The sequence below is a fragment of the Marmota monax genome, unplaced genomic scaffold (genome assembly GCF_021218885.2).
Source record: "Marmota monax isolate L192 unplaced genomic scaffold, Marmota_monax_Labrador192_F-V1.1 WCK01_AAM20220418_F8-fsc00145, whole genome shotgun sequence".
In the NCBI taxonomy this organism is placed as follows: Eukaryota; Metazoa; Chordata; class Mammalia; order Rodentia; family Sciuridae; genus Marmota; species Marmota monax.
Window position 1 is genome coordinate 5,010,509 of NW_026695201.1, and position 15,517 is coordinate 5,026,025.

General features: G+C 34.1%; 1 protein-coding gene across 2 annotated transcripts in view; it reads left to right on the forward strand.

Moving 5' to 3' along the window:
• The window catches only part of Atf6 (activating transcription factor 6), a 238,101-nt gene that overhangs the window by 60,957 nt on the left and 161,627 nt on the right, over window positions 1-15,517 (forward strand). For both annotated transcript variants that reach the window (XM_046428915.2, XM_046428916.2), the window contains exons 8-9: window positions 2,132-2,317; window positions 3,185-3,276. In XM_046428915.2, the coding sequence (XP_046284871.1) occupies window positions 2,132-2,317; window positions 3,185-3,276 (278 nt within the window). The remainder of the gene's footprint in view (window positions 1-2,131; window positions 2,318-3,184; window positions 3,277-15,517) is intronic.

Genomic DNA, 15,517 nt, shown 5'->3' on the forward strand with positions numbered 1-15,517 from the left:
GAGAAAGAGAGAGGGAGAGAGAGAACATTATTGAAGAGTGGGATAGTTGGATAGTTGTTGCACAGGGGAAATTTTTATAGATGATGATTGTAATCATATAATTAGCACACTTGTGAAGTTAAAAAAGAAAAAAACACCCTTTTTTGATATTTCATATAACATTTCTTCTTGTAGGTTATGATTGAGAGTTTGTTGACAGTACTTGGTGCTGAGAGATCACATGATTGGTTCTGGCATACCTGTTTCTAGGAAATGTATTTGGATGGGAATTATGTTACTATTTTAAAACAAATTGATATGAAATTTTTAAATTTACTGATTGAGTTATGGAACACCCCACAGCAGGATATTTATTTTTTAAAGTCCATTCCAAAGTACATAGACGTCAATATTTTAGGCATCTGTATACTTAACACTAATCAATTTAAATATTATTCTCTGGTGCTTTTTTATGGATTTAATTTTTGTTACCTCTTTCCCTTAATTCCCCCGCCCCTGAATTAGACTAATGTTATTATAATAGTTTCTATAACTTAGTTTAGAAAACTTAACAAAAATAACTTGGTTCAATTAGTTTTTATTATGGTAGATATTGTGGGTATTTAACAAAAAAAGTAGTATCAGACATGGTTTTGGTTTCCAGGTTGAAAAGCTAGGTAAAGTGAACATTCTTAAAATAGTTGAGACCATTGGAGTGTTCTGGTGTATCTCCCAAATAATAAGGGAATAAGATGTTCAGAGAAAATTTAAATATCAAATAAGGATAATTGGAATTTAGAGGGACCTTAGAACAAAGTCAGTAGAGGAGATGACATCCCAAATAGGAACAAACAGTATGAATAAAGAAATCATTTAGACATGTGAGGAGATTATTAAGTAGCCTTAAATGAGAAGATTAGAGGATATAGCATGAATAGTTGTATAGTTAGGGCAGAAAGTATCCTTAGGTAGGGAGTGATCACATTAGGGAAGGATTTGAAAATAAGAGTGGGTAGCTGGGAAGTATGAATAGCTTGTCTTTGCAATGGATTGGTAAGATAAACATTTGGAGGGTTGTTTTAGAATTGGTGGACAAGATAAAACCAAAGACAATTCAAATAGGCATCTATTTCAGTAGTCTGGGTAAGTTAGTGAGTGCCTGTGTTAAGAGAATGTTAGTGGAAATAGGAAGGGATAACTAAGACACATATTTACTGAAAGAAAGTTGGTCATTAGCATATATTTCACACATTATTTGGTGAGTAAATGAGGGATTGGGAGTGGGAATGAATATAGAGAATAAAAGATATAATAATGATCATTTCCTCCTTTATATTCTGAGAAATACTATTGATAGAAGATGGATAGATTTTTAAAAAATCTAGGTAGAGGGAAATGTGTTCACTTTTCACGTATTGAATTTGAATGGATTCTACAAGTAGAAGTAGTCTTATAAGTAATTGGATATATGACTTTGGAGCATAGTCAATTAATTTAGGGACAGAGATGTTGATTAAAGATGTATATATCATTGGTCCTCTGTATCTCTGTGTTCCATATTCAGTTGATTTAATCAACTGAGATAGAAAACATTCAGAAAAATATTACTTCTGTGTTGTACATATATAGACTTTTTTCCTTGTTATTATTTCCTAAACAATATGGTACAATGGCTACTTACACATTATAGTAGATATAATAAGTAATCTAGAGATGGTTTACAGTATACAAGAGGATATGAGTAGGTTATATGCAGAAACTAAACCATTTTATATAAGGGTCTTGAGTATCTGCAGATTTTGGTAACTGGGGAGTTCTGAAACCAGTTCCTCATGAATACTGAAGAGTAACTATGTATGCTTATGTATTTAAAGGAACTTTCTAAGGGAGTGTCTAAAGAGAAAATTGGAAGATCAATAAATAAGCTTTAGGAACACTTCAGAAGAAATTATTTAACATTTAGGTTCCCAGAAGCCTTATTTCATCTTTTGATTTTTATTTACTTAGTTTGAACAGTACATTTTAAAAGCTGTTTTAAGATATAGTTTTAAGCACAGTAGTTTAAAAATAATTGTTTAAATCAATATATCCCAATCTATTTTGATCTGATTCTAAAATCATAATATTCTGATTTTTTCCTAACTTTTTCTAGATTGCTGTGCTAAGGAGGCAACAACGTATGATAAAAAATCGAGAGTCGGCTTGTCAGTCACGCAAGAAAAAGAAAGAATATATGCTAGGGTTAGAGGCTAGATTAAAGGCTGCCCTTTCAGAAAATGAGCAACTGAAGAAAGAGAATGGGTCACTGAAACGGCAATTGGACGAAGTTATATCAGAGGTGAGTGTGATGGAGCCTGCTAAGATGGGTTAAAGTTGTTTTTTCTTATAAATTAATAAACTTTTACATCTTAAATGATATAAAACAATAGTGCCAGGAAAACAAGAGTACGATAAGTCCAAAAACATTTTTCAATAGGATAAAATTTGAAAGATGATCTTTTGAACTGTACTTCCCAATCTATTTAGAAGTCTTCTTCTTTTCTTAGGTTTCTCCTAACTCATTACCTTGGTACCTTCTATACTCCTGACTAAGTGACTCAGATTGAGACTCCTGGATAGTCCTATGAGGGCTTCCCTTTTAAAAAAGAAAATATAAAGTAAAATGTTATCTTTTCTCTGTCTACCTGCACTGCTTTTTGCCTTCTGTTGTCATACTGCTCCCAGGGTTAATCATCTCTCCTCAGTTCTGTTCATAAAATCTGCTGCCTTAGGATTTCCCACTGCAGTGGAGTTCTGAACCAAATAGATACCTATTCAGTGGGATTTCTTATACTGTTTTTTCTATCTTAACCCCTGAGCACATGGTAACACTCCAGTGCATTGGTGAAAACAGTGATTTTAAAGACAGGGAGACAGACTACACAAGTGATTCAAAATTCTTTGGGGATTCATGAAAATATAAAACTATTGAATTCTCTGCTCTATTTGTTTCTCTTTGACTTCTCTCTTTTGGAAAAGAAATCTTGGAAGGCTCTACTTCAGTATTTCGAAAAGAACTATTTTCTCAACTTTGAGTTTTGTTTTTGTTTTTAAATAAGAAAAGGCATTCATATAGCTAGTAAAGAGGAAAGTTTTCTTTTAAGGTAATGCTTTTTGTGAGATTGATATGTAGTTTAATTGTATTTCATGTGGTCATTTCCTTTAGAACCAGAGGCTTAAAGTCCCTAGTCCAAAGCGAAGAGCTATCTGTGTCATGATAGTTTTGGCATTTGTAATACTGAACTATGGCCCCATGAGGTAAGTATGTAGCTATTTGTTTTGGATAATAATGTAAAAATTGGAATACTCATTGTTTGTTATTCTTTAGCTCTAGTAGTAATCTAGAGATAAACTGATATGTTTAGAACAAAATCAGCATCCTAGATACGTAGGGATACGTGAAGAGTAATTGGATAGGAGCCATACCTTCAAATATATCATGATCTAACTGGGAGAAGAGACATGTAACTATGGTATAATATGGTGAGTATAATTACTGCAGTATGAACAAAGTACTGAAAGAACATAAATGAGAGTGCAGGTTCTTAGGGTGACAGTTTATGACATATTGATAACTGTAACAACACATTTTTTGTTGAATGATTGAATGACAAGGGAAATCCCCAATGAGGAATCTGAACTTTGAAGTGTAATACCAGTTTTCCAGATGGAAAGTGTGGGAAAGACATGTCAAATAGGGGAAACAGCATGTTTAAAGGCACCATGATGAAATGGTATGACGTTTTCAGAAAAAAGTGAAAAGTTTGGTGTCTCTTACAGATACAAGGAGTGTGCATGAGCCCCTTGGGCATATATGGAGCCAGATAATGAAGGGCACTTTTATACAATGAGACATCCCTAAGTTTTTAGGCAGAGGGTAATGTAATCAGCTTTGTGTATCTGGGAGATGACTGTGAGGGTTATATTGAGAATGGACTGGATCAAAGGGAGAGTAGTGGCAGAGACCATTGCTTTCTTTCAGGTAATAAATGAGAGTCTAAACTTGAACCATGGCTATCAAGGATGAACTATCTCAGATACAGATTCTGAGATTTAATACCTGGTACAATGAGGACATAAGGAAGAAAAAAAGGGAAATTAAAGATAATTCCAAAATTTCTATGTTAAGAGACTGAATGGTGATACAGTTATCTGAAGTAGCAATCAGAAACATGGACAGTTTATGATGACAATACAGTTTTTATTTTTAGCATGGGAAGTTTGGGACAGTGACTGAGTACTGACATTACTGTTATGGACACATAGGTAGATAGTGGTAGTGGAGTAAATGAGATTATCCAAGGAGAATGAGTAGACAAAGGAGAGTAATAAGAACATGAACAGGGGCTGGGGATATAACTCAGTTGGTAGAGTGCTTGCCTAGCGTGCATAAGGCCTTGGGTTCAATATTCAGCACCACCAAAAAAACAAAAAAGAACATGAACAATAGAACAAGAAAATCAGAGCAAACAGGGTTAGGGACAGAATCAAAGAAATGGTTTTCTTAAGCTAAGATAAAAAGAATTTCAAGGTGGTCTTGGGCAATGGTATCATATGCTGCTGAGAGTTTGGGAGAGGCAGAAAATGGAATTTGATAATTAACAGGTCAATGGTAGTCTTGAAAAGCAGATTTATTAGGGGAAGACATGGAGTCTAGCTTAGTTAGTTGAAAACTGAAAGGAGCTATGAGTTGAATAATTTTCTCTCTCTTTGTTATTAGGCAGTATGGGGGATTGAGTCCAGGGGTGCTTTACCAGTGAGCTAAACACCCAGCTGTTTTATTTTTTATTTTGAATAGGGTCTTGCTAAGTTGCCAAGGCCAGCCTCAAATTTGTGATCCTCCTGCCTCAGCCTCCACAGTAGTTGGGATAATAGGCATGTGCCACCATTCCTGGTGAATAATCTTTTTTTATTAATGAAGTTAGTTATGAAGATTATCAAGCTGTAGAGAAAGTTGTTATAAACCCACTTAAACCCATTGTCTAGCTTCATTAATTATCAACATTTGCCAGTTTTCCTGAAAAGACTTTAGGAAGTCAAGACAGTGAGTATGGACTATCCTTTAAAGAACTTTGGGATAAAAAGGTGATAAGAAAATGGCAGGATTAAATAGTTTCTTTTTAGGCTATAAGAAACTTTAGTGGATGCTCATTTAGCTTTTGGTTAATTTTTAGTGAAATTTACTTCTTAGAAATCATTACGTGTTTAAAACTAATTATGTTATCTTCCTTTATTTTTCTCTCCCTGCTGCAAGCCTGCAACCAGACTTAACTGTCCTAATTCTTGACCTATTTGTCCTATGATTTCGTTTTCAAATCCTCTCACGGCTCCAATTCCTCTCAAACTGACTTGCTTTAGTGTTCAGCCTTACAAAAGGCTTTGTGCTTGTCACTGATGATCAGTGTACATGTTGGAAGGTGATATCCTGGTCTGAATGCATTTCCTCAGATATATTCTGACCTATGTAGAATGTAGTGAAATACTTACTTCCAAAGAGTCCCCCCCCCCCACTTTTTTTCCCCATGCAGCCTTATATCATTGCCTCTATCATTGAGTCACCCCTTTTTTATTTTGAGACAGTGTCTCACTAAGTTGCCCAGGCTAACCTTCAACTTGAGATCCTCTTGCATCAGCTTCCTGAATTGCTAGGATTATAGGCATGTGTCACTGTACTGGGCATATGTTGACTTTTTTTTTTAAGAGTGTATTATTAACTTAAATTCTGTATCTTTTTCACAGGTTTGATAGATACCTTAGGTCACTCTCATTTTATTTCTGGATAGCATCTGACAGCTAGTATATATTTTATATTAAGCTTTTGTTGTCATTTGGTATCAGTACAACTCTCTAGAGCATTTGATATTTCATCATGGAATCACCAGAGACCCATATACTGTTAAATGAATGAACTAAGATAATTCTTTTTTAATTTTTATTTATTTATTTATTTTATTAGTTGTTCAAAACATTACAAAGTTCTTGACATATCATATTTCATACATTTGATTCAAGCGGATTATGAACTCCCATTTTTACCCTATATACATAATGCAGATTCACATCGGTTACATAACCACTTTTTTGAACTAAGATAATTCATTGTGAAAATGTCATAAATTTATGAGTTTATCTATTTAAAAAAATTCACACTGTACTAGACATATTATATAGGATATGCAAAAAAGACACCTGAAATAAACATTTGAATTATTAAAAATGTTTTTACTACATTCTTCATCATATGCCATTGACATTTTGCCCATATTCGTCATTTAAAGTTATTCTGACATTTTAATTTTTGTGTTTGTTTCTGGGTTAATAAAGGAGAAAAGAAACATGCTAATTTAAACTTTATCTTCCTGAATTAGGAAGTTGAAAATAAATTCTGCAAATAAACTGAGCCAAATTTCCATATAGTGAATACCAGGAAGACTCAAAACAAAGCATGTTATACTGGTATTCCCCAGTATCAAGGAAGACTCCATGGTTATAGGACATTTGGTAGAACTTCTCCAGCTATACTTAAGGCTAATTATCCAAGTTGTCTCTCTTCAAAAAATTATTTACATATTTAATTGACACATCATCGTTGTACATATTTATAGGGTACAGTGTGATATTTCAATGTATCAGTACAATGTATAATGATCATATTAGGGTTATTGGCATATTTGTCACCTGAAACATTTATCATTTGTGCTGAGAACATTTAAGATCCTTTCTACTAGATATTTTAAATTATACAATTAATTGTCATCAAACACAATTACCTACTGTGCTATAGAACATTAAAAGTTATTTCTCTTATCCACTTATAACCTTGTACCAAATTACCATCTCTCCATCCTTCCTTCTCCTTCCCAGCCTCTAGTAACTACTTTTTGACTCTCTACTTCTATAAGATCAACTTTTGTGTGTGTGTGGTACTGGGGATTGAATCCAGGGGCACTTAACTACTGAGCCACATCCCCAGCCCTTTTTATTTATTTATTTTTTGAGACAGGGTTTCCTAAGTTGCTGAGAGCTTTGCTAAATTGCCGAGGCTGGCTTTGAATTTATAATCCTCCAGCCTCTGCTTCCTTAGCCACTGGAAGTACAGGCGTGTGCTATTTCGCCCAGCTATGAGTTCAACTTTTTAATTTTAAGATGTCTTTTATTTAATAACTTTTTTTCCTTGACTTTCTTCCATGGCCTGTTGAGGAAAATTGAGCCATAGGTTGTAATCATTGTCTTGTATTTAAATATTGGATTTTAAAGGTAACCATTAGTAACTTTGCCCTGAAGATTCTAACTTTCATGATTGCAGAAGCTGTTCCTTTTCCTTTTTTATGTATCTTAATGTTTTAATTTATTTTTAATTACCAGAGTAATAAATGAAAGTAGAATAATGATTACTGGGGATTGGAAAGGGTGCAGGTAGAGTAGAAAAAGTATGGTTGGATTTGATCAGGGGATGCTTGTATGCAGTTGTGGAAATACCACAAAAACAATTTTTAGAAAGTATAAAACTATGTAGAGTTAAAAAATGAAAGGCACCAGGTGCAGTGGCACATGGCTCGGGAGTCTGAGGCAAGAGGATTGCAAGTTTGAGGCTAGTTTGGAAAATTTAGAGAAATCCTGTCTCAAAATAAAAAATAAAACAGGATATCTCAATGGTAAAATACCTCTGGGTTCAGTCTCCAGTACCAAAACAACATCATCAACAACAAAAAAACTAAACAAATAAAAAGACTTCATGACTACCTTTCTCCTAACCCACTTCCTTTTCTCCAGTCTACTCTTATAATTATTTTTTTTTTACAGATTTTCAAACCTACATTATTTTTTTTAAACCTACATTATTTTACTAGTTGAGTCAGAATATATATATATATATATGCCACAGTCTGGCGTGCTGGTGAGAGTTTGGGAATAAAGAGTTGCTTTTTTGAACCTACAAGTGCTTCGTGGCGGCTCGGTTATTTGTGCCCAGCCAGACTGCGGCGCATATATATATATATATATATATATTTTTTTTTTGGTGGGAGAGTAGAAGTTTATTGTATTAGACAAAGGGGAATGAAGGGAGGGGAGATGAAATGAGAATAGGAAAGACATCAGAATGACTTGGACATAACTTTCCTATGATCATGTATGAATACTCAACCAGCGAAACTCCACATCATATACAAACACAAGAATGGGAAGTCATACTCCATATATGTATAACATGTCAAAATACCTTCCATTGTTATGTATATCCAAAAAGAACAAATTAAAAAAAAAAAAAAGAGGCTTCAGGGCTGTCACCATACTGTTTATTGCCCTGATTCCATAGTAAGTTCTTTCTTTCTCTTTGCAGCCTATGAACTAGTCTGTGAAAAGTGAGTGGCGGGCTTAGGCTCTCACTGAGTGCCCCTCCCAAGAAAAGCATTTTACAAAAAGCCTCCCTCCCAAACCCCACCCTGTTCCAACTCTCCCTCCTTCTTGGGGATCTCTATCATACCATTTACATAGTTCACTCATATTATTCTCATTTTTTTTACTTGTCGTTCTCTATGTAGGCTTAAGTAGGAGCCATGACCTTCTGTCTTTGCAGCTTTTATGTGTTACAGATAAAAAAATGTTCATTGGATAAATGACTGAATATCTTACAGTTTAAGTATGTCTCATACATCTCCACAGAGGAGATATTGAATCTTCTTTAATCAATAAATCTTCCTTAATTTTATTAGTAATTATTAATAATTGTGTATTTATATATGATACAATGCGATATTCCGATATGTTTACATTGTGGAATGAATAAGTCAAGCTAGTTAAAATATTCTTTTACCTCATGTACTATTTTTAGTGTGTTCATACATTTAAAAATCTGCCCTTTCAGCAATTGTGTAATATATAACACATTATTATTAACTGTAGTCACCGTGCTACATAATAGGACTCTAAAATTTTTCCCCCCCCTTTTTAAGAGAGCCTCTTTTTTTTAATACCTTTATTTCACTTATTTATTTTTATGTGGCACTGAAGATTGTACCCAGGTCTCGCATGTGCAAAGCGATCGCTCTACCACTGAGCCACACCCCAGCCCTGTTCCTCCTTTTTTAAGACTGAATAGTATACCACTGTGTGTGTGTGTGTATAACATATTTTCTTTATTCATTCATTCATTGCCAATTATCAAAAATTATTCAGCTTTAAAGAAGAGTAAAATTATGGCATGTGACAGTAAATGGTTGGAGTTGGAGAATATCATGCTAAAGGAAATAAGCCAATCCCCCCAAAACAAAGGCTGAATGTTTTCTCTAATATGCGGATACTAATTCACAATAAGGTGGGAGGGGGAGCACTAGGGAAGAATAGCTTTACATTGATTAGGCAGAGGGAAGTGATGGCAGGGAAGGAGAGGGGATGTAGGGTAGGAAAGATAGTAGAATGAAACAGACATTGTTACTGCATGACCAGTATGATTCTGTAACATGTGCACTCAGGGGGGGTGGGAGGTTGTATCCCATCTATTATGATATATCAAAGTGCATAGATGCATTCTGCTGTCATGTATAACTAATTAAAACAAATGAAAAAAAATTTTAAATTATGTAACATTAAAAAAATAGAGTCAATTAGCAAACAACAATAGAAAGGTATATAGAAAATTCCCAAATATGTAGAAACTAACATGCTTCTAAATAAACCCATGGGTTGAAGAAGGGGGGGGAAGTAGGGTGGGGGGAGGAATAGAAAGTATTTTGGGCTGAAATAAAATAAAAATGTTATATATCAAAATTTGTACAATGCAGAATATATTTATTATTTACTGAGTGTTAGGTATAATGCAAGACTAATAATATAATGGTGAGCAAAATTAACTTAGTCCCAGCCCTAATCAAATTTGTAGTCTAATGTAAATGATATATATTAATCAAAATAATTATACAAATAAGTTACACACAAAATTATAACCATGTCAGGTGCCATGAAAGAAGGGTACACAATATTATGAGACCACATAGTAGGTTCACTTGACCTAGTTAGAGTGGTAAGGCAAGGTTTCTCTGAGAAAGGAATGATTATGTTAAGATCTAAAAATAAGATTCAGGGGGCTGGGGCTCAGTGGTAGAGCGCCTGCCTTGCACATGTAAGGCACTGGGTTCGATCCTCAGCACCATATAAAAATAAATAAATAAATAAAGATATTAAGAAAAATACTAATAAGATTCAGTAATTAGGTAAGGTACAGGAAGACCATTTGGGATATAATAAACAGCATCTATAAATGTATATTATGTACACATTTGTGTTTGTGTATTTATATGTATATTGTTTTAAAATTTGGTTTTACATAAAGCTATTATTTATATATTGTTGAAAAATGCTTTTTCACTTTAAAATATGTCAGTATACTCCTTTTTCCTTTTTCCAGTTATATCTTTTAATTTTTATTGACACTTGTTTATTACACAATGAAACACAACATTGTACTCCATAAGTATTTATAAATTTTATGTGCCAACATTTTTTTTTTAAATTAGAGCCTAATAGTTATACTTAATAATTGGATTAATCCTGAGAAAATTCATACATTGCATGGAATTCGATTTCAGTTCATGATCCTCCCCTTTCCCTGCTATCCTTTCTCCCTTCTCCCTTCTTGTTCCTCTACTCTGCTAGACTTTTTTTGCTCATCTATTTATTTATTTTTGAATGGTTCTTTTTACTTAAAGGTGAGATTCCCTGTGGGATATTTATGTATGCACATAAATGATTTTTTAAAAAATTTATTCTTTTTCATCTCTCTACCTTTCAAACTTCTTTTTTTATACTACCAGTCTTCCCTATATTTTTATGATATCTTACCTCCTGAGCTGCAGGGATTACAGGCATGTACCATTGTGTCTGGCTCCTCCTCCTTACTGTAACTTTCACATATGAGAGAGAAAACATTTAATCTTTAAGGTTTTTTTTTTTCCCCTTTAAGTTTCTCTTTTTTTTCCTTTAAATAATTGTCCTTTTACTTTGTTAAATAATTGTCCTTTTATTTTGTTTACTTTTTATGTTATGCTGGGGATTGAAACCAGGGCCTCAGAAATACTAGGCAAGTGCTTTACCACTGATCTCTCTCTCCACTTCTCAACCTTTGAGTTTCTGAGTGGCTTATTTCGCTTGGCATTAATATCCATTTACCAGCAAATGCTATAATTTCATTCTTCTTTTTATTGATTAGAACTTCACTGTGTATGTAAGCCACAATTCCTTAATTCATTCATCTATTGATGGGTATCTGGGTTGATTCCATAATTTAGCTATTGTAAACTGTGTTGCTATAAACATTGAGGTGGCTGTATTGCTATAATATACTGATTTTAGTTCTTTTGGAAAATACCAAGGAGTGGGATAGCTGGAACATATGGTGGTTCCATCTCTAGTTTTTTGTATAGTCACCATACTGCTTTGCAGAGTGGTTGTACTAGTCTGCATTCCCACCAAAAATGTACAAGAATACCTTTTCCCCCACATCTTTCTTTGTGTTATTGATGATTGCCATTCTGACTGGAATAAGATGAAATCTTGGTGTAGTTTTGACTTGCATTTCCCTGATCGCTTTTTTCCTTTGAGAAGTTTCTGTTTAGTTTTTTTGCCCAGCTATTGATTGGGTTATTCATTTTTGGTGTTAAGTTTTTTGAAATTTTTATATACTCTGGATATTAATTAGAGGAGTTAGAGGAGTAGCTGGCAAAGATTTTCTCCCATTCTGTAGACTCTCACTTCATGCTTTTAAATGTTTCCTTTGCTGTGCAGAAACTTTTTAATTTGATGGAATTGATTCTTGGTTTTATTCCTTGTGCTTTGGGGCTCTTGTTAAGGAAGTTGCTGCCAGCACCAGTATGATGGAGTGTTGACTCAATGTTTTCTTCTACAAGTTGTAAGGTTTCTGGTCTAATTCCTAAGTCTGATCCATTTTGATTTGACTTTTGTTTAGGATGAGAAATTGAGATATAGTTTCATTTCCCTACATATGGCTGTCCAGTTTTCCTAGCACTGTTTGTTAAAAAGGCTGTCTTTTCTCCAAAATATATATCTTTGGCATGTTTGTGAAGTATCAGATGACTGTAAGTATGTGTGTTTGTCTCTGTACCTTTTATTCTGTTCCATTGGTCTTCATGTCTGCTTTGATGCCAATACCATGCTGTTTTCGTATTATAGCTTTGTAGTATAATTTCAGATCAGGTATTGTGATGTCTCCTGTATCAGTTTTTTTGCTTAATACTGGTACCAGGCATTGCTTCGGCTATTTTGAGTCTCTTATTCTTCCAAATGAATTTAAGGATTGTTTTGAAGAATGTCATTTTTTTTTATTCTTTTTAGTTATACATGTCAGTAGATTGTATTTTGACATTTCATACATATGTGGAGTATAACTTCCCATTCTTGTGGTTGTGTCGTTGGTATTTTGATGGGGATTGCATTTTATCTGTACATTGTTTTTGGTATTATGGCCATTTGACCACATTAATTCTGCCTACCCAAGAACATGGGAAATCTTTCTATCTTCTAATGTCTTATTCAGTTTCTTTCTTCCAGTGTTCTGTAATTTTCATTGTGGAGCTCTTTTACTTCCCTGGTTAGATTAATTCCCAGGCCCCTGCAGATTAAGGGCTCTATGCCACAATTTTAGTCACTAGTCATAAGTCCCAGGTAACTTTTTATCAACTGACTATAAATTGAGGAGTCTTACAACATCCCCCCAAAGTTCAGTGACTTGGTAGAACGGCTCATAAAACTCAGAGAAACACTTTACATATGCTATTGGTTTATTATAAAGGATACATAGAGCAAATCAAATGGAAGAAATGCAAAGGATAAGGTAAAGGAGGGGTGACAAACTTTACAGGGTTACTACTGACTCAGCAATTTCTTGTATTTGCCAACCTGGAAGCTCTCTAGTTCTCTTTGTTTCAGGTTTGTTTTTTTTTTTTTTTTTTGGAGACTTTATTATGCCAGTGAGACTAAACCATTGGCCTTTAGTGACTGAGTTCAGTCTCTACTCTTCTTCCTCAACTAGAGTTGGGGGATGGGACTGAAAATTCCAAATCATGAATCACATGGTTGGTTCCTCTCAAAATCAGCCCCCATCTCCAAGGGTCTCTCGTTAGCACAAACTCAAGTATTGTTGGAAGGGGCTCCTAAATAATAAAAGACACTCTTTTACTCAGGAAATACCAAGGGTTTTAGGAGCTGGTGCCCAGAACCCAAGATAACAACCAAACTGTATATTTCTTATGTATCACAGTATCACAGGCATCTCTTCTTCTTCTTCTTCTTTTTTTTTGAAACAGTCTCATTATATTGCTCAGGATGGTCCAGGATGAGGAGCTCAAGTGATTCTCTCATTTCAGCCTCCTGAGTGTCTGAGACTATAGGTGTGACCCACAAGCCTGGCACAGGCATATTCTTAAGGGAACATAGAAGTAACCAGTAGCTCTGATAGTGGCAATTGTGGAAGGCTTCATGTAATTGCATTCAGTGAAAAACATAAAGAGGATTGAATTATGATGCAGGAAGTAAGGATGGGTTTGGAGGAGGCATTTTGCTGTGAAATCACTCATAAGAAAACAGAAATTTGAGAAAAAAAGACTGGAATAAAAGAGGTTTAAATAAATTAATGATGTTCGTAGCTGCTATGGGGATGGATTACATTTCCATGGTAGGTTGATTCAGTATGAAAGGAAGAGTTGATAGTCCACATTTTATCAAGAAAAGATTTGTGTTAAAAAATTAATCGGTGGACTGTATAGAAAGGGTAATAAGAGAGAAAGTCTTAAATAGGAGAAAGTTTTAAATATTTGGTAATCCTGAGGATCAGCTAGTTGAGATCTTTCTCTGTGTGAAGCTTTAAGAATTCAGAAAGTAGTAGGAATATTAGCAACTATTCAAATTTGAAAACATACTGAAAGATTCAAATTGAAGAAAATTAACAAGGAGAAAGAGCTGATAGGAATAAAGAAATATAGAAGTATCTTAAGAAGTTGGAATGTCTCCAAACACCAGGAAGAAAGAAAGAAACTGGCTATGAAACTCATAAAAACTAAGAACCATTTCTTCTAAATTTGGCATGAATAGTAAAACATCAAAGCTCAGAAAACAACAATGATTTGAAACACTGACACTTGCCCCTGAACCAAATATTAGGAATCGTGTATTATTCAGAAACATTTCTTGATTGGCCCTGTCCTTTGTAATCTCTACTTCAGGGTGGTGCCTTCTCAGGTCTGCGGTTTAGCCAGAGGAGCAGGAACTTCCACCTGGAAGATATTTATTGAACAATTCCACATCTGTGGTCTTGTGTCTCTAGAAACTTGAAGCAAGCATTATGTTTTCATTTGTGCATATTTGAAGTTCTACCTGCACTTTTCTCAGATGCCACAAAATTAAATTTGGCCAGACAAATACACATTTTAATCAGAGCCTTCCAAAGCATTTTAAATTTGGGAACCTAAACTTTTTTAGAACAAATCACATTACTATAATAAGATTAATTATGTTGTTTCAGATGTTCAATGTAAAACTGGAACTGTTGTGTCTTATTGGTATGGGCCCAAATGAAAGCAATGTATGACATACGTTTGCCAAATACACACACACACACAAACACATATATTTACCTTAAATGTGTGTATGTGTCTATAAAAAAGAAACTTTTCTGAAAGCATTTAGTGATGAAATGTAAATATGTCTTACATCTAAAGCAACAGTTTTGGGGCTGGGGGTGTGGCTCAGTGGTAGAGCGCTCACCTCGCATGTGCAAGACCCTGGGTTCAATCCTCAGCCCTACATAAAAAAATAAATAAATAAATAAAATCAAGGTATTGCATCCAACTAAAATTAAAATAAAAAATAAAAAATAAAGTAACAGTTTTATAAAACTTACAGAAAGACTGGCTAATTTGAGGAGTTTTGGGTTACTAAAGAGTAAAAAAGAATTTTACACAGAAAAAGAAAATTAACAGACTTAAAAAGATTAATTTTTGGACCTTATTGATGTGTTATGAATGACAAAGAAGTCATCTAGCTATTTTTGGCACAGAATTCAAGGAACTGGCCCACTGTGTGTAGTCTCTAAAAATAGTAATTTTAGGCAGCATGGAATGGCTAAAACAGGATACCTATGAATTGATATGAAACACTTCTATCTCACTACTCAGTGAGGTTAATTCTGTTTTACAGTTGAAGTTGAAGCATCTAAATATTAATCCAAGTCACTTTTTATAGAATTATCTTTTCAACTATATCATAATTTTTTTTTTCCTCTACAGTAGTACAAGAGATTCATGAACACTTAAGAACTTCTGATTTTGGCAATATGGTAGGCTAAAGATACAGAGAAACTCACTATAGTTTAGCATACCAGAAAATGCTGGATTAAAAAATAAATTGGAACTCTTTTATTTCATGGCTCATCTGTAAACAAAGTAAGGACTTACCAGAGGCCAGAAATATTAAAATTAAAATAATACGA